Source organism: Tachypleus tridentatus, chromosome 1 (genome assembly GCF_004210375.1).
Source record: "Tachypleus tridentatus isolate NWPU-2018 chromosome 1, ASM421037v1, whole genome shotgun sequence".
NCBI classification, from domain to species: Eukaryota; Metazoa; Arthropoda; class Merostomata; order Xiphosura; family Limulidae; genus Tachypleus; species Tachypleus tridentatus.
Window position 1 is genome coordinate 27,861,955 of NC_134825.1, and position 12,322 is coordinate 27,874,276.

Sequence of the window (12,322 nt, forward strand, 5' to 3'; positions counted from 1 at the left end):
GTTATTTTCCCAGTTAAAGCCAGAGAGGGTAAACCACTTGGTATCTCAGTCCTGATAAGTAACAGACTTCGTTTATTTGTTGTTAAGCGCAAAACAACCAAATGGGCTATTTGACTCAATCTACGGTGAGTATCGAAATTCAATTTTAACGTTATAAAGCCTCAAACATAACCGCTTAACCACCTGAGTCCAACAGAGTTTGTGAATTACCACTTGTCTTACGCGTGAATTACCCTTTTTTGTGCAACCTTTTCAATAATTATGATAATCAATGTATAAAAAACAGTAATATTCAGGTGAATATTAATAATTATATAAAAGAGTAAAATGTTGCAAGAACGTTGAATAATTATTTCGTGTTATAGTGTGAATGATATCAAAATATTTCAGAAACATATTTGCATGAAATTTTACATATAAGAGAAAATTCCTGTCACCCTCTGTATCTCCTGAATGACTAATAACGTAGAATATATATGTTTAGATATTAACATGTTTTTTTAATTACATTACAGAAAAATTGTTCATTTTTTTTGCAATACCTAAAACTTCACCATCGATTCGTTACTGCTTCGTATGTGCTGAATAATCAGTCTGAGAAAAAACATATTAAGAACAAAAATGTCTCTATTTATGAAGAGATATCGTGAAAACATTGAACTTCCTGCATTGAGTAACTGAAAGATACAAACATGAACAGAAAAACGTACAAAGAAATGAACGTGATTGAGTATATATTTATTGATGTTTGGCTTATGTATACATATTTTTCATGACAACTGTTATAAAGCACTCCCTTCGATAGCAGTCTTTTCTTGCACTCAGTAAAATAGCAGGGAATGGTATCATCTAGAGAAAAAATTCCCTGCTTTGCTTAGCCAACTCTAGCACTCTATCATGTTACCCTGCCTCAGTGGCACAGCAGTATATCAACAGACTTATAATGCTAGAAACCGAGTTTCGATACTCGTAATGGGCAGATCACAGATAGCCCATTGTGTAGCTTTGTCCTTAAATTTAGACAAACAAACAATCTATCATGCTAAATGCACCAATTGCATCGAAACCCAAACACTTTTGTCAAAAATGCATTGCAGTCAGTTTTCTTTGCTTAAAAACAAACGCAATGTAATTTTCCAATTGAAATAAAACGTGAACCGTCAAAAAACGGTCGTAAAACAGCTCACTTGTATTCAAATTGCATATATGATCTGATGCCTACTATAACGCCCCCATGACTGAAAGAGTGACCATGTTTCAAGTGACGGAAATATGAACCCTCGACACTAAGAGTGCGAGTCGAACGCCCTAACCACTTGGCCATGCCGGGGCAAATTCGATAGAAAAGAGTAATTCAAGAATTAGAAGAAGTAAGAAGCTATGTAGTTGGGCTGAAGACATATGAGAAACACACATATATGACACATTTCTAAGAGAAATACAGTAATTAAGAAATATATGACTTAATACTTTTACACTTATACGTTTTTAAGTAGCCATTCAGAATGATAACTCATCTTTCTTGTTTTCTACATAACTAAATCTTTTTTCACATATAAAACGATGGTACAAAATGTCAATACATAATAAAGAAAATGTAACGTGCTGTAATTACACTCTTTCTTTCAGAAAACACCTGAAGCCTATTCATTTTTCACAACTCATATTACCGAGCAATGAGGAATGTAAAAATATTTATTTGATTGTTTCAGCACAAAGTTACACGATAAGCTATCTGTATTTTTCACAACGGAGAATGAAACTCCGGAATTTAGCGTTGTAAGCTAATAAACATATAAACTCACACTAAATAATAAAACCAATACAATGGACAAAGAACCAGAGTTTCTTACATATTACACTTTGTTTGTCGAAGGTACTCTCATTTTATGATACTCGGAAACATATGACTTATTCCTTAGAAAGCTTTAAAACCGCATACTAAACATAGAAATAGCAATGAAGAAAAAATTCAACAGAAAAAAGTTTTTCAAAAAAATTGGTTTGTTTTTATTTTGAATTTCGCGCAAAGCTACACGAGGGCAATCTGCGATTGTTTCGAGAAGAAAAAACAAAAATAAAGAAAGAAGGAAGTAAGGAGATTGAAACGTTATAAGTTGTGTGAGAAAAAGCAACACCAAAGAAAAAGGTTTATAAAATATATAACTTTTAACATTTTCGTGAAGAAGTAAAAAATGTACATACGTTGTTGTTGTTTTTTAAATCGCGAAAAATAATGACGTATAAAATTTCACACGTAGCAGTTTCTCAAACATTTCATTAAAAAACCGTTTTCTTTCTCTATATAAAACATGTGGCGAACACACAAGACCACTTATTAATAGGCCCGGCATGTCCATGTGGTTAAAGGCGCTCGAATCGTAATCTCAGGGTCGTAAGAAGGAATCCTTGTCACACCAAACATGATCGCGTTACAATGAGATAGTCAATCCCACTAGACGTTGTTAAAAGAGTAGCTCAGGAGTTGGAGATGATTGGTAACGACTAGCTTCCAGTCTTACGCTGCTAAATTAGGGACAGCTAGAGTATATAGCTCTCGTGTAGCTTTGCGCGAAATTATAAAAAACAGCAACAAACAATCAAAAACATAGATTGGCGTAAATTAGATAGTATAAGATCGATATTAAAGAAGTGAACAACACGTAATGTTCCCGTTTAGTGTGAGATTTGGAAACTGTTGAATGTTATTCATAAAGTAGACTTCAACTCTGCAAAGTAACTACATAAAGAAAAAAATTCCACACAAGTTAGTTGCAAATTTATTTTATTTTGTTCAATATTCATGTGCATTTTACTCTCTCTGACGTGTGATTTGTTAAGTCATCCTTCCATGATAAAATATGTCTGTTAGAGCCCAATTTTTTATATTATTTATAGTGTGAAGATATTCACACGGTTTATCTTCAAGCACCTGAACTGCTAAAAACAAAGCTAAGGAATACAACAGCATTACCATACCATTGAATCTACAGATCTGTACATATTTTAATTTATTTTATCTTTATTTGTGTATTACTTTATCTTCTTTCAACTTCAAACTTTGTCACATATTTCTAACAATAGTTTCGATTTAAAAAAAAAAAACTCTCTTAGTAAGCCTTTATTAGCTAAATATTACTCATGGTGTCATAATTGTTTGAGGTAATCGTCATATTTCAAATTCTTCTTCCGCTTTAAATCTCATCATGTAACTATTTGAAATATTTTAAGTGGAATATTTAGATTTTGCTGACTTCCACGTTACGTCGCCTGAGTGTATTATCGTTTAGATGGGATATAAGAGACATCCTGGATTTTTCATTTTCTCCTGAGTGGTTAACATGTCATTATTTTCTTTAAGTTGGTGGATCAGACTTGATTTTCTTACATCGACCATCTGCAGCTGAAGTCAGCTTTAAACCATGTGTTTTCTGTATTCGTGATTACACTGGCATTACCTCTATTTGCTTGAATAATTCTTATGATACTTTATTTCTTTATGTTTTCAATGCCAAAAAAAAAACGAACAAGTTTATTGAATTTCCTTAGCACGTATGTTTTTCTACTTTTTGCTAATATGACATTTTATAAGATTAACATATCTTGAAGAAGCTTACACTGTTTGTTGTATTATTTATTTTTAGATAGAGCTGTCTTCAACGTTTATATACATATAATCTTATTTTGGGGTATCACATTGTTATTGTATTTCTCTAGAATACACGGGATATCTCCATTATGCCACTGTATAAATTGAACCCTGACTTTTGCAAAATGAAAAAGAAGGGGAGAGTTGGCCTTATTAAAAGCCAATACTTGACTGACAGTTTAGTCTGTTTGATTCGAGTTGAATTTTGCGCAAAGCTAAACAAAAGGATATCTGACGTAGATGTCACTAATTTAACTGTGAGAGATTAGATGGGAGACAGCTTGTTACCATCTCCCATCACCAACTCTTGGGCTACTCTTTTACCAACGAATTGGGATTGACCGCACATAATGCTCCCGGCCCGACATGGCCAGGTGGGTTAAGGCGTTTGACTCGTAATCCGAGGGTCGTGGGTTCGATCCCCATCGCACCAAATATGATCACCCTTTCAGCCGTGGGGGCGTTATAATGTGACGGTGAATCCCACTATTTGTTGGTAAAAAAGTAGCTCAAGAGTTGGCGGTGGGTGGTGATGACTAACTGCCTTCCCCCTAGTCTTACACTGTTAAATTAGGAACGGCTAGAGCAGATAGCGCTCGAGTAGCTTCGCGCGAAATTAAAAAAAAAAAAATGCCACCACGGCTGAAAGAGTGAGTATGTTTGGTGGGGCTGGAATTCGAACCTGTGATTCTTGGATTGCGAGTCGAGAGTCTTAACAACTTGACCATGCCGGGTGAAGACAGTTTAAAGTGTTGCTATGTCATTTGACTGTAGCTTCTTTAAAAGCTTTGATATAACTTTTCGGCGGAATGTGAGAGGGTTATCATGTTTTAATTCATTTAAAGATGAGTCTCAATATATTCCTTTCAACAACTGTTAGAAATAATTGATCAAAATGTATATAAATGTAATTTGAGATGTTGAATTAGGATTTTTCTTTATTGCTTAGCGACACACTGAAATGTCTGTGAACTTCTACTACTGGGTTTCGATACTCGTGATGTAGCTTTGTGCTTAACTTAAAATAAACTTTTATTGCTCAAATTGTTTTGGTGTTATGTACGTCATATGCTTGACAAATTATACGGATTATTTACAGAATAAATTAGTTAGTTAGTTATCACCATTAACTTCCATCTAGGAACATAGGGCCGCAATCGCTTGCGGATTCTTCAACAAGTATTTAAGTGAGTAGGTTGTTAGCCCACTGCACCGAACCGTCCCTAAGGCGTGCGACTCGTAATCCGAGGGTCGCGGGTTCGCGCCCGCGTCGCGCTAAACATGCTCGCCCTCCCAGCCGTGGGGGTGTATAATGTGACGGTCAATCCCACTATTCGTTGGTAAAAGAGTAGCCCAAGAGTTGGCGGTGAGTGGTGATGACTAGCTGCCTTCCCTCTAGTCTTACCCTGATGAAGTTTTACTACATTGAAGAAGGAATGATGAAACAACTTATAAACATAAGTAAATATTAAGATATATTTCTTTGTACTTACAATTAAAAGAAATAAAATGTTAAAATCGTACACAATAAATAGTTAGTCAAAACACGGGCTTTCCCTTAAAAGATTCTGCATACGTTTTGGTATCTTTAACACCATCTTCAGGAGTAACAGTAAAATCTTGGTTGTGGCTTATAAACTCACATGTTCATTTACATACCAAAACGCTAGCTGGACTTAAATTACTCAAAGTTACACACATCTGTCCACATCTAATAACTTCTGTAGCCAATGAATTATTGAAACAGAAGAGTAAGCCTAAACTTAAGTAAGGAAAAGAAAGAACAGTTACAGACATTGAAGAAAAATGATAAAATTGTAATTATCAAAGCAGATAAAGATACTTCTTATAGTAAAGCCACATCGGGCTATTTACAGTATTTACTGATGGGAACTGAACCCCTGATTTAGCACTGTAAATCTGTAGACCTACTGCTGTTCCAGCAGGGGACGCAGATATGGGTGGTCAAGTCGTAATATTGGATAAAATGGTTTAAGAAAATTGAATGAATTGTTAGAAGGTGGTTCTTATGAACAAATAAAAACGCACCCTATGTACGTGGTCCATAATAGGTTAAAAATGCTACTTAAAACTACCTTGTTTTGATACCACAAGAAAAGAAAGTTCTTGTCCCCACAATGTTTGTTTTACTAAAGTTCTTTGTTGTACCTAAAATTTACAAAATACGTATCTCCTTTCATCCAGGTGTGGACACTATAGTTTCATCATTTTATTCTTTATCAAAATTTATTTCCCGAAAAATTTAATCTTTTTAACGAACTCTCATGAATACACAGTAACACGTTCGTTTAATTTTATTAGCAAAATCTTGGAGATAATTATAGACCCAATCGATAGCTTAGCCTCTTTGAAGCTGTGTCACTGTTTGCGAATGTTCCACTTCAGGAGGCTTTAGATTATTTGGAAAATGGACTTATCTGCTTGAAGTGAACGAAACTGTAAAGCTTACCCATGAATGAGTATCAAACAAATATTTCAGTATGATCAATATTTTTTATAAATAGATTAATGGTTTAGAAATAGGATCTCCCTTGGTCCGTCTTTATGTGGATTACTTGCGTTCAATTTCGAAATGAAGATGTTTAACACATCCGAGGTGAGACTTTTAAAGGTACTTAGTTGACACGTTTTTAGTATGGTAGAATAACGTTCTGATACTATTAAAATATAAATAACATCTTAATTTAATGAGTCTTGTCAACATATTTATATTAGAGATTGAAAAAGAGGATTAACTTTTTTTTTAATATGACAGTTAAATAGAACAATAGTCGACTCTATACTTCTGTTTATAGAAAGCCATTTTTTTGTAACAGTACCAACACTCAATATATCGTGTCACTCGTGAGCACAAAAACTATTTGCCTTTTCTACATATGCACGTGATTGTGATGTGAAAACACTGTTAAGTTTCTTGAAACATGTAGTCATAGATAAAAGGATCACTCAGAAATATTACATCATTATCGTATTAATAATTTAATAATATAAATATGTACAAGATTAGAGAGAAAATGTAAAGTAGATAACATAAGAATTTGTTTACCGTATGTTCAAGGCTTATCTACAACAATCTGTCTTTATTTACATCGAAGCATTATAAAGTTTAAAAAATAATTTTATCGTTTAGATCATCAAAGTCGAATATAATTGAGAACGAAGAAGACCAACAGTTATTGAAACGGCAAATTCAAAACCTTATCAAGTCAACCAAGTTTAGTCTGGAGCAAACGTAAAGCCCATAGTGGTCTCGTAGGTGGTTGTACAATCCGAACTCCCGAACAAACAATGATCTTATTAAAAGTTTAGAATAAAGGGGAAACTGTTCCTCAAAATGTTTTTTTTTTATTCCTAGTATTGGCCTATTTGAAAACCCTGCTTAACTTTTGCTTAATAACCTAGTTTATTGTCGTTTGTGCTTTATGAACTGTTGAATTAGGTGTTTTTGAAACTATTTCTGCATGCTTGCTAGTTTCATAACAAATATTTATTTATCACATTCTACCAATTCCCTGTTAGGCATTCTTGTTCGGTATCAGGGAAATCTCCTATAACATGTTAAATGAATTGGACTACGGTATTTTACTTATTTCTTGCGTATATTGATTTTGATATGGTAAATGTTTTCAACATATCCAGCTATTATTTGTGACCTAAGTGTGTTGTATTTCTGAAATAATAGCAGTTTTAACAATAATGTTAAAGCGTGAGGGACGTTTCAATGTTGGCGAAGTATAATCAAATATACTTGTCATAAAACATTATGTTAGGCCAATTAGGAGTTCACTCTACAACAGTTGTTAATTTGTTTAATAAATAGTGTTCCGACTACCACTATGTTTGTTAGACCCTCTGCAGCCTGAAGAACTCTGGATTGAGCAAGACGCGTCGTCGGTAATGGATGTGACGAATGAGGTGTGCTTTAAATACTATTATTAAATATCCTTCTAATTCGTGAAAACCCCAAAGGTACTAGATTAGGAACGTGGTGCTGATGATATAATAGACCTAACATAATATCTTACAACAAGTAAAACCATTTACAGCTAGGTATATTCTAATTCTGAAGTACCAATTATTTTCAACAAATCTAATTATGATCTGGTACCTGAGTGTCTTTTACTTCTTAAGTGGTAACTGTTCTTAACATATTCTGGTTCATAGGTATTAATTACTTTTAAATTGACTGGTTGATTTGGTGTTTTATGACGCATACTTTTAACATACCCAGTTAATAACAAAAAACTGGTTTATTAGTCTCCATTACCCGAATATCTTTTTTGAACGAGTTACCGTTTTTGATGTTTTCAGTGTATTATTATACTTATTAATCATGAATGAGTTGAAAAAGAAGGTTCTATGTTGAATTTTTATGTAATTTGAAACAAATATCAGAACTAATTATAACAAAAACATAAAATAGTTTCCATTAGATTTATTGATTGGAAAAGTTGCAGACATTTTCAGAAATATTCTTTTTTCACATCAGTTATGCATATTTACCACCACTTGATGGTTAGTCATAGGTTTCTTTGTTTTTTAAAATTTCGCGTAAAGCTCTCGGGGGCTATCTGCGTAGGCACGGAATGGCCAAGCGTGTTAAGGCGTGCGACTCGTAACCTGAGGGTCGCGGGTTCGCATTCCCGTCGCGCCAAACATTCTCGCCCTTTCAGCCGTGGCGACGTTACAAAGTGACGGTCAATCCCACTATTCGTTGATAAAAGAGTGGCCTAAAAGTTGGCGGTGGGTGGTGATGACTAGCTTGCCTTCCCTCTAGTCTTACACTGGTAAATAGGGACGGCTAGCACAGATAGCCCTCGAGTAGCTTTGTGCGAAATTCAAAAAACAAACAAACAACCTATCTGCGCTAGCCGTCGCTAATTTAGCAATGTAAAACTGGAGGGAAGTCAACTAGTCATCACCACTCACCGCCAACTATTGGGCTACTCTTTAACCAACGAATAGTGGGATTAATCGTCACACTATAACACCCCCACGGCTGAAAGGGCGGGTATGTTTGGTGCGACCGGGATTCGAACCCGCGATCCTCGGATTACGAGTCGAACGCCTTAACATGCTCGGCCATGCCGGGCCGCAAGTCATAGATGCAGTTGTATTGTACGTAATGTAAAAAAAAAAAAAAGTGAATCGTTTATTATATTATGAGCTTAAAAATTCAGTAATACCCCACAACATTAAAAGATATACACATACGTGTTTCTAAAAGTATGAATATATGTATATAGATATATATCCTGTAATTATTATTTTATTAGAAGTTTAAGAATACAGTATGAACTTCAATCAGTCTTTAAGCCAATGAACCACAGATATCTAAATATATAAAAGATTTTGTTTTGTTTGTTTGATTTTTAATTTCGCGCAAAGCTAAGTTAGAGGACTCCGCGCTAGTCGTCCCTAACTTAGCAGTGTAAGATTAGAGGGAAGGCAGCTAGTCATCATCACTCACCGCCAACTCTTGGGTACTCTTTTACCAACAAATAGTGGGACTGACCGTTACCTTAGAACGCCTCCATGGCTGAAAGGGCGAGCATGTTTGGTGTGACAAGCATTCGAACCCGCAACCTTCGGGTTACGAGTCGAGTGTCTTAACCCACTTGGCCATGCCGGGCCTGTATAAAGAAAGCGGTCCGCCGTATTAGCTACAATCAAGGTTATATTTGATTGTTTATGGTTTTATCATAATCCGTGTCAAATTCTACAGAGAATTACCGAAACGAAATACTAGAGCAACAAGCCTGTTATTAATACAAACTAACTTAACGTGAAGAGATAGATATACTTCTGTAATTCATATACAGTACTCTCATTGTGTGAGATTACGTTGAAATTGTCGTATCTCCAGTACGTAAATTTTTAAATCATGTTTATTGAAATACTATATTGTGTTATAATATTTCAAAATTGCAAGCCTAAATGTTCGTAAACGTTAGCGATATGATATGTTAAAACTTTCAAAGTTTTATAACATCATTAAATATTTATTTTAAGGAAATTGTAAAGAAAACACCCATAATTGTTTAAATAAGAAAAATAGCTCATCAAACCGTTTGTCACATATTCCATTTCTTGCATCAGAGTACTTTTATAAATAAGTAAATTTTGAAATAATTTATTTAACACATTTCTTTCCGATTTTGCACAACTGTATAATAATGAACAAAATAATACAGACTAAACTATAAGGTGTGTAGCATAACTGACAGTGATTTATTTTTACAAATTAAAAACCTAGCACAGGATCACATATAAAAAGTTCGATGAATTGAAAAAAAGGCTAAAATCTCTATTGGTTTCGAATAGTTGACTATTGTTCTTAAGCAGAGTCAAATACTGAAAAAAAAAAATTGATTTTGTTTCAAATTCATTGATAATGATTTAATACAGAGATTTATTTTTGCACATTAATTTTATAGAAGAAACGCTATATAGTTTTTAGTTTGCATATCCACGTTGGGGTTGACCGATCTGTTGCGAGGGTTGAAGAACAGCCTGGACATCTTCCATTAAAATTTCATCATCGTCGTTATCGAAGTCGAAATCATCATCATCGTCAGCAGAAGCTTCCTGGTACTGTTGGTATTCAGATACCAGGTCATTCATGTTAGACTCAGCCTCAGTAAACTCCATCTCGTCCATCCCTTCCCCTGTGTACCAGTGCAAGAAAGCTCTGCGATGATACATGGCTGAGGAAGACAAAGTCATATATCTGTTTTTATCAACAACAATAATGTATTCTGAACTAAATACAAGAAAAATAAACATATAACTTGACTCTGAAAAACCAATGACATTGTTTTATTTCTGCGTTTCGCTTCAAGGATACGTTGGAGTATTCATTGTGCTTTTTAGCTTGTGTTTAGCCTTGCAAAGTGAACCTAGAGCATATTTTCTTCCTTAAAAACGTACCTTTCAAGGAATATGATTTTTCTTCTTCGCGACTTCGCAATAGTATTATAATTTAAAAGTTCTAAAACCTATTTTTGTAGCTTGTCTTAGAATAATCAGTTAAAAACACTTTAATAATTTAATAATATCAATAAATAATTAAAATTCTTACGATAAAATGTGCATGATGTAGAAAGTATTTTTATCAAATATAGGCTCTGTAATAGGTTACCAAATAAAACAATTTCTTTTTTTACAAGGAATTAGCTTAACAAAAATAAATACACTCGATTTGGAATATTCACAAACTTCATGGACAGGGAAAAATCTGTTATTGTTGTACTATATACAAGTTTGTTTGTTTGTCAATTCTTAGACACCAAGAAATACTCCAGGTACACAACAGAATTCCTAGTCGGATAACAGCCACTTCGTTCATACTGTAGTATTCTCTCAATTTATTTCCGTTTTTAAATTTATCATTCAATTTACAAAATTACATCGCATAAAATATGTATTTTTTACCTTCATCTAATTTTTATTTAGCTATGATAACAAAGTAAACAAGGGGAAATATTAGTAATATTTTTAGCTTTAGTTAAAGACAAGTCTTCAGTAAAATAACAAGTATGTTAAGATATTTTAAAAACTGCCATGATGTGCGATATTACTCACAAATTATAAATCAAATAGTACATACATAAAATATTACCTGTAAACTGTTCTGCTATTCTCTTGAAGATTTCTTGGATGGCCGTGGAATTCCCAATAAAGGTAGCTGCCATCTTGAGGCCACGAGGTGGGATATCACAAACAGCCAGTTTAACATTGTTAGGGATCCACTCAACGAAGTAGCTTAAGAAAAAGAAAAAAAGTTTTGATTCAAGCAAAATCGAATCCATCATATTCCATGATATGTCAAGTTTATGAACAATGTGTTTCATATTACAATGTATATCATCAACATTGTTTATCTTTTACAAAAATATATAAGTGTTTGTATTTTTGATGCACACACTGTCCAGTTGCTGTTTCAACAGTCAGCGTACCGAATTATAAAGACCAGAACTTTTACATATATTTGGGTACAAAAACTGCCAAACCTGCTATTTTTATTCTGAACGTTTAGAAGTTGTTCGTCTATTTCTTTCATGCTCATTCTTCCCCTGAAGATGGCAGCAACTGTCAGGTACCGTCCATGCCGAGGGTCACAAGCCGCCATCATGTTCTTTGCATCGAACATCTTAAAAAGTATACCTCGTTAAGTTTCATGTTTCCAAGGTAACAAAAATATATCAATGGATATTATTCACTGTCATATATTTTTAGAAAATGTAATACAACAGTTTTATAGATGATATATAATGATTTTTGCTTTCCAATTGTGTGTATAAGTATTATTATACCTCTAAATCTACACTACAAGCGTGAGGTAAATATAATAGATCAGTAACCCTAAAATTAAGACCGTTGGTGCATCTCGGAATTATTTTGAAAACATAATTAGATATTTATTAACGCTTCAAATGCTCTAATTAATGCAACCTGTTAAATATATTTTTAACAAAGCGTCAAATCTGGCTTAGTTGACTATATTTTTTACGACTTTTAGGTGAGTTTTTCATAGATCATATTTACTGTTATACACTCTTCTGGTTATCCTGAATACGGTAGAGAGATAGATATATATTATTTGTGAAATTTTAGCATAAGTAACACTCGAATATTTGACATGTGAGTATA

At 33.8% G+C, this 12,322-nt stretch overlaps 1 protein-coding gene and 1 long non-coding RNA gene across 2 annotated transcripts in view; one reads left to right on the forward strand and one right to left on the reverse strand.

Annotated features, from left to right (window-relative positions):
• On the forward strand, nucleotides 1-10,474 carry LOC143244909 (uncharacterized). Its single transcript, XR_013025378.1, has 3 exons — nucleotides 1-125; nucleotides 7,491-7,585; nucleotides 10,124-10,474. It is a non-coding gene; the product is annotated as an uncharacterized LOC143244909 (long non-coding RNA).
• LOC143244903 (tubulin beta-4B chain-like) overlaps nucleotides 10,097-12,322 on the reverse strand; it is an 18,675-nt gene continuing 16,449 nt past the window's right edge. The window contains exons 6-8 of the mRNA XM_076490412.1: nucleotides 11,683-11,822; nucleotides 11,292-11,434; nucleotides 10,097-10,377 (exon numbers count right to left, since the gene is read on the reverse strand). Of these exons, the coding sequence (XP_076346527.1) occupies nucleotides 10,127-10,377; nucleotides 11,292-11,434; nucleotides 11,683-11,822 (534 nt within the window). The 3' untranslated portion in view covers nucleotides 10,097-10,126. The remainder of the gene's footprint in view (nucleotides 10,378-11,291; nucleotides 11,435-11,682; nucleotides 11,823-12,322) is intronic.